This window comes from Apis dorsata, unplaced genomic scaffold, assembly GCF_000469605.1.
Source record: "Apis dorsata unplaced genomic scaffold, Apis dorsata 1.3 scaffold_577, whole genome shotgun sequence".
Classification (NCBI taxonomy): Eukaryota; Metazoa; Arthropoda; class Insecta; order Hymenoptera; family Apidae; genus Apis; species Apis dorsata.
Window position 1 is genome coordinate 168,527 of NW_006263787.1, and position 6,985 is coordinate 175,511.

The window sequence follows — 6,985 nt, forward strand, 5'->3', positions numbered from 1 at the left end:
AAAATTTATAATATCATATTATATAGAGATAGACATATAATCTATAAAGATGAAAATATGATAGTTTTCTAAATCTGTACCCAATAAAAATGTTGTTTAATTACATAAATTATAATATTTGATTGTGCGGTAATTACAGTTGCTTAGAGCCTTCCGCTTTTTTTGTTGGTGATGGAACATTGGGAGTTAAGGGAGGATTTCTAACTCCATTAGAACTGGAATTACTCTTAAGCATTGCAGCTGATTTTTCTCTTTCTTGTTCAGATGAATGTATACTATAACTTTTGTTTGATTCTTCAACAACTTTCTTTAATTCTTCTTTACCAATATTCTTTTCAGTTGTTATTGGTGTAACAAAAACTGATGATTGAGGCAAAGCACATTTTGTTTTAATATCATTTTCATCTTTAAATTCACACGAATCTTTTTGTAACTTTTTTTGATTTTGTTCTTTTTCTTCCAATATTTCTTCTTTATCAATCAATTCAAGTAATTCATCTACTTGTTTTTTACTTAATTTGATGTCTTCTTTACCAATTAATTCTAATACCTTAAAACCATAATTATTATAAACTTAAATGAATTAATTTTTTTTTTTTTATTATTTATACTATATTATATATTACCTTTAAGACATCTTCAATTTTTATAGCTCCATCTCTATCATCATCAATTTTTGCTAAAATTTCAGCTATGCGTTGTAATCGATGTTGATCAGGTACACTTTGCATTTTTTTAATTGCTGAAATTAATTCATCTATCTTAACTAATTCTTCAGCAGTTTTTGAAGTATTTGTTTGTTCTTTATTAACATCATTTATATTTTGTAATTCTTTCATTTTCTTTTCACATTCAAGTTGAACAACAACTGCATCCATTTTATTAATCATCTTATTCACTTTATTAAACAAACGAATGGCACCTTTGGATACTTTAATATTTTCTATGTCTTGTTGGCCTTTAGCATTTGCTTTTATTTCATAAAATTCTTTAAGATCTTCTTGATAATCGGCCATTTCTTCTTTCAATTCTTTCAATTCTTCTTTTTCAACAGACATTTCTTTATCCTTTATAAAATTAGATATATATGTTTAATTTTTAAAAGAAATTATAAAAAATTATTAATTTAATTTAATAATATAATATATAACTATTAATTTAATATATAATATAATATTTCATTCTTACAAACCTTTCCAAGACAATCTAAAGCCTGTTCTAAAACTTTTACATCTGAATTCGTAATTTCGTCCGTTTTGTTGCTTTGTAAACAAACAGTAGTTTGTGGTTCTTTTTCTTGCCTCTCTTCTTCAATTTTGCGTTCTTCCATTTTAATAATTTCGATATTCGTTTTGTGGTCCATTTTACCCTCTTTTTCTCCTATTGCACCCTGAGTACGTGTAACAACAGTATCAGGAAGAGCAGAAATAGTAGCTTTTAATTTATCTGACATTGGTATTGTTTCGGGAACCATAAGTGCTCGTGAAAGGAGTAACAATGAAGGTGGAACTTTTTTAGTTAAACTTAAGTCTAACCATTGAGACAATTGTTCTTTTAATTTACTATCTGGTAATCCATATGCTCGCATTCCACGAGCTCTACAGGCTTGTTGCAATTCACTTCTAGTAAGTGAATCTATACCTTCTTTTTCAATTAACTATAAAAATAAATATTATTATTAAATCTGCATTTTTTATTATTCTCCTAAAAAAGCATTTTATATGTATATAAAAATTACTTTATCATCTGCAGTAAGACTTCTAAGTCTCATTCTAAGTAAAAAACGTAAAAAATTCGATGTTCCAAGAGTTTGTACATCTAATACTCTACATAATGCAACTAATTGTGGTCGAGTAAGAGAATCTAATGTAATTTCATCTTCAAATAATTTACTAAATTGCATAATTTCTTCATTAGTAGCCACAGCACCAGAGGTTCGAACTTTATAAAAAAATTCAGCAAATTCTTTGGCTTTTTGAGATTTACAATCAGTTGATTGTACTGCCATATCATCTAATGTCTGTTGTAAAAATTTTGCCATTTCAATTTTAATCTGAAATTAAAAAAATATGTATGTAAGTATATATCTATATCTATACATATATAGAAAAATAATTTTTACAAAATTATAATGCATACTTTCAATGCTTGTTTTAATTTATTCTCTTTATCTGTTGCTGTTTGGAAAGTAGATGGTAATAATCCAGGAAAAACCTTAATAGCAATTGGAAGTAAAAATTCCATAAAGGGTACAATAACAAAAACAGAGAAAGGAATAAGTCTGAACATATCCCCCGTTGTTTTTACAAGCTAAAAATATTTAAATTAGAAAATCACAAAAATAATTAAATGAATATACTTTACTTAAATTATTAATTATAAATATATATATCATTTATAACTTACAAGTCTATGTTCTCTTCTACTAAGTTCTTTACCCTGTAAAATTCTCCATATCAATTTTGCTGAAATTTTCATATCAAGACCTAATAATCTAAATCCATGATAATAATGTAGAATTTCTCCTTTGATTCTTTCCCAAATTGGTGGCTTTTTTTCTGCTACTTTTGATTTTGAAGAAGTATGAACAACACATTCTTGTGTTTTAGCTTCAAGTTCTTTTTTTTCCTTGATATTTTTTATTGTATCTTCTACTTTGGAAGATGATTCTTGACCATTCCATATTGGTGTAATATAAAATGTACGAAATTGTACATAGGATAAATTATTGTTGTAATTTTCTGTTATTATAGAATGCAATAATAATCTGTTATTCTTGGGATTTCTTCTATTTACACAAATAAATGCCAAGCTACTATTTATTTGATTGGTATTATACCATAATTTAAAGCTGCAATAATCTATAATAATAATATTTTGTAAAATATAAAATATTAAATTATGTTTCTAAATAAATATTTTTAATGATATATTTTTCATTAACATATGTTTTTTTGAAAAAAAAAATAATAATTGATTATAAATAAAAGCAATTAAAATTAGTTAAATAATTAAAATATTATAATTGATACAAAAAATAAAATAATATCAATGTAATATCTATTTCATAACATAACCTATATGCGATTGAAATTATACAGATTAATAAAAAAAATAATAATGGAAAAAAAAAAATTTATATTAATTTATCATAGATATTAATAACTCTATCTGTAAATATATCTGTTATATAAATGTACTATGTATAATATGTATAATATATGTATTAGAATATAATTAAGATTATTGTTCTGATTTATTATTTTGAAAAAAAAATGATTCTACATACTGCGAATTGCTGTTCTGTGACCGGATACCATTTTTTTAGTATGAATTAAAGAATTCATCTTATATTACAATATTTTTTTTGTAATTTATGCAATCTTCCAAAGTCGTTTTTATCTGTAACGTGATAAAATACTTCACCATCACACATTTTCCGACTTGAACATAGTGATACAGAACAAAGATCAGCTGATTAAATAAATATCACTAGTTTAATAATTAATATCCAATTATAAATATTTATTTTGATTTATTTTCTAGAATATATTTGAAATTAAATGTATATTATGATTACATTAAAAAATTAAATTTTGTTTATCTATAATATTTATTTTCATAACCATTTAAAAATGTATACATAGTATTTTTAGTGTAAATTAAACTACTAAATAAAAATATATTAAATATTTTATAAAATATCTTTTTTTTATAAAATAAGATTTTTAAGATTTATTAAAATCTATTAAACAATTTAATGATAAATAAATATATCTATATTTTAAATAATTCTATTTTTAGATTTAATAATAATATTATATGCGTATATGTTTTAAAGTATTTTTTAATTATTATTAAATATAGTTATTAAAGGTATAAAATTTATTAAATTACTAATGTCGAATATTAAAATTGATCAAATCAATTTGTTTTTTCAATGTGTATATCCATCATAATTTTTCTAGTTTACATTTATTAAAATAACTTACACTTACTATTAACATAAATAAATTAAACATTCTATAGTAAATAAAATTTGCAAAACGTATTTTATTTATAATGAAAATAAAATTTTAAAAGTAAAATATCGAATAAAACCTAATAAACAATAAATACATCATAGATATAATTACAAATAATATTCAATTAATCTTTGTAATCAATGGAAGGTTAATTTCTGAACGCACTAAGAATCTTTTGCAAGAATTATCAAGTGCCAGTATCTGAAGGGGGAGGGGCAATGAAGCTTTTAGTAGCCGCCATGTTTTTCTCTGAGTGGGGTGTGTAGAAGAGGCCGGGGTGAAAATCATCTCTCGAGGCATGCAGGTATGTCAAAATTTTAATATTTTCATTAATCGTGATCGAAGTAACTATAATACATGTCACAAGATGACAATGCATTAAATGTGAAAATATGTTTGTTGTTATTTCGTAACGTCATGCATTTGTTCGTTCTCTTGTCAAAAGAACTATGACTCAGACAAAATGCATAGCGCAATCGGCAAGGTTATTTGCATTGCTCTAGCAATGTCTTTGCCAACAATCCGTAAACAGCCAAATTGCAGTATTATGCACTCGAATTTACAGTTTGTTTTTGTGCACCAGTACGAGAGACATCTATCAAGTGGACGAGGCTGGTTGATAATGTGTGCAAACTCAAAAATCTTATGTTATGCTTAATTACTCATATTCACGTAATGTAGCGATAAATGTTTTTGACAACATTGATAAAAGTGTCGATTCGTTTCGACAGGTTCAGTAACTTGTTTTTATTTATATATGCATTATGGTAGCTCGTTTTTTAGACACGACGTGGAACATGTACTTTAGCTCCACGATTTGTGCAACGTGACTTAATAGTCTCTAACATGAATGTTCATTTCTAAAATTGCGTCTTACATTTGCAACTATATTTTGCGTAAAATCTTTGTAAATCTAATCGAACGTATATTAAATACGATATTTAAAATTTTGCAATAGAAATATTTTGTATAATTATATGCTTTAATAAAATAAACAAAATTTCATGCTAATTTTATGTCAATGACATAAATATTTTTTTTATGTCAATGAAATAATTATTGTTTTGACTTATGATTAACAAATAAAGAAATATGTTTATTTCAAACATTTATAATATGATTATTGAAAATTTTTATAATATTTTATATTATATTTATTAAATTATATAATATTTTATATTATATTATATTTATGAAATAAAAATAAATAATGCCTATTATATATTTTAATATTTTATTGGAAAAATATAAATCACTAATTGATTTTTAATATTATATTTAAATATCTATGATTTATTTTTTTTTATTATTTTATGATATGTGATATATATTGAATAATGCTTGTTGTTATAACTTATTTAGATATTCAGCTATAAAAATAATATTTATTGTTAATATAGCTTTGTTTTAATGAATGTTATGTTTTTATATATCATTTTATATGTAGCATATTATATAAGTTTGTTAATATATTGACATTAACACTTTTTTAATTTATATGAAAATGAAATTATATGAAAGTTTTATACAATTATTATTTAGTGTTGCTTATATAAGAAACATGATAACAATTTTTGTTTTATTATGGTTTATTTAAAAAGTTTTTTATAAATATAAGTTTATTATATATATATATATATATGGATTTTGCCAAAATATACTATGTATTATGGAATTATATTTTTTATCATATAAATAAATGGGAATAATAAAAAAACAAATATGTACTCTTTTATTTACAGAAAATATTTTTGCATATTAAATATTTAAAAAAATAATTTGGAAATTATAAAATTTCAGTGTCAAAATGGGAAGGAGACTATATTTGTTATCCTTCACTAAGACCTGCCAGCCTCATTTCCACAAGATATCCACCACCTGCACAAGAACTAAGTAATTTTTAATATCAACGTAACTGAAATCACAAGAAGTACCACCATTGATTGTGGGCAACGAAACTAAAAGTGAGAAATTATAAGTAACAAAGAAAAAAAAAAAGAACATTTATCAAGCTAGTAAATGTCAAGGTGGTGGATTCAGTAAAATTCAGAAACATTAAAGGACAATAATATAATACAGTAACTCTATTGTAAATAGGTAACTTGATCATTCACTTTTTTCATAAATCTTCATCGTATTAAAGTTTAATATATAAATAATGATAAAATTTATTTACGTTTTAAGGAGAGAAGATGATCACCCTGGAGGTAGTGAAGCCTGTAAAAGTTCCTGGGTCTAGGAGGAGCTTTATTAAAAGGAAATGAGGAATCCGGCATTGCATCTGGTCGGAATAGCGACGTCCCCTGGTGGAGGTGAAGTTTTTGGTACCAGGGCCGAGGAGGAGTTGCGCCAGTGGCTCGAGACACGCTTGGACGCATTGGGAATTGACCCCGTTGCGTACTCGCGATTTGTGCTCAGCCTATTGCGCTGCCCCGACTCGGCCCTAAGCCCACCAGAAGAAGCAGTAGGTACAGGTAGAAACGGAGGGCGTCGCATTCGGGCCCGACCTAAAGCAAAACTGCCCACGCAAGGAGATAGAGAGCAAAGACGTGCTGTCGTGCAATGTTTAACAAGTGCTGCTGATAATGTAAGTAACAATAATTTTTAATATGATTTATACTTCAAATTTTCTTACACACACATACATATATATATATTCTTAATTATATAGAAGTGTGGTGTGGAAACGTTGGTCGACGAATTATGTATGAAACTTAGAGACTTGGAAGGAGGCGGTTCAGATGAAAAGGAAGAAGAATTTAAGAAGTCCAATGATGAAAATAAAACAAATTTAGAGTCGCTTACACCTCGCGACAGAGCTCTCAGATATTACGCGGCATTTCCTGCTTTACAACCTACAACCTTGAAAAAATTTTCTCAGAAAAAAGATCGGAATTTTGGAAATAATAATAATAATAATAATAATAATAATAATAATAATAATAATAATAATAATAATA

General features: G+C 25.4%; 2 protein-coding genes across 3 annotated transcripts in view; one reads left to right on the forward strand and one right to left on the reverse strand.

Annotated features, from left to right (window-relative positions):
* Positions 1-18: 18 nt before the first annotated feature.
* On the reverse strand, positions 19-3,347 carry LOC102673475 (mitochondrial proton/calcium exchanger protein). Its single transcript, XM_006621042.2, has 7 exons — positions 3,290-3,347; positions 2,407-2,861; positions 2,140-2,310; positions 1,739-2,053; positions 1,193-1,657; positions 627-1,067; positions 19-550 (listed from the first exon to the last, which is right to left on the reverse strand). Exons 1-7 carry the CDS (start codon positions 3,345-3,347, stop codon positions 134-136), a joined length of 2,322 nt encoding a protein of 773 aa, XP_006621105.1. The 3' UTR covers positions 19-133.
* Positions 3,348-4,210: 863 nt separating this feature from the next.
* The window catches only part of LOC102673618 (hybrid signal transduction histidine kinase G-like), a 5,507-nt gene continuing 2,732 nt past the window's right edge, over positions 4,211-6,985 (forward strand). The window contains exons 1-4 of one of the 2 annotated variants that reach the window (XM_031513090.1): positions 4,211-4,329; positions 5,826-6,122; positions 6,210-6,612; positions 6,697-6,959. In XM_031513090.1, coding sequence (XP_031368950.1) covers positions 6,286-6,612; positions 6,697-6,959 — 590 coding nt within the window. In that variant the 5' untranslated portion in view covers positions 4,211-4,329; positions 5,826-6,122; positions 6,210-6,285. The remainder of the gene's footprint in view (positions 4,330-5,825; positions 6,123-6,209; positions 6,613-6,696; positions 6,960-6,985) is intronic. The other variant, XM_006621043.2, reaches the window with a different exon arrangement.

Coding starts and splice junctions, on each gene's coding strand:
- LOC102673475 (XM_006621042.2), bottom strand. CDS start 3,347: ATGAATTCTTTAATTCATACTAAAAAAATGGTATCCGGTCACAGAACA. Junction 2,311..2,406: donor GTAGAAGAGAACATAGACTT/GTAAGTTATAAA, acceptor AAATATTTTTAG/CTTGTAAAAACAACGGGGGA. Junction 551..626: donor AAATTGAAGATGTCTTAAAG/GTAATATATAAT, acceptor TATGGTTTTAAG/GTATTAGAATTAATTGGTAA.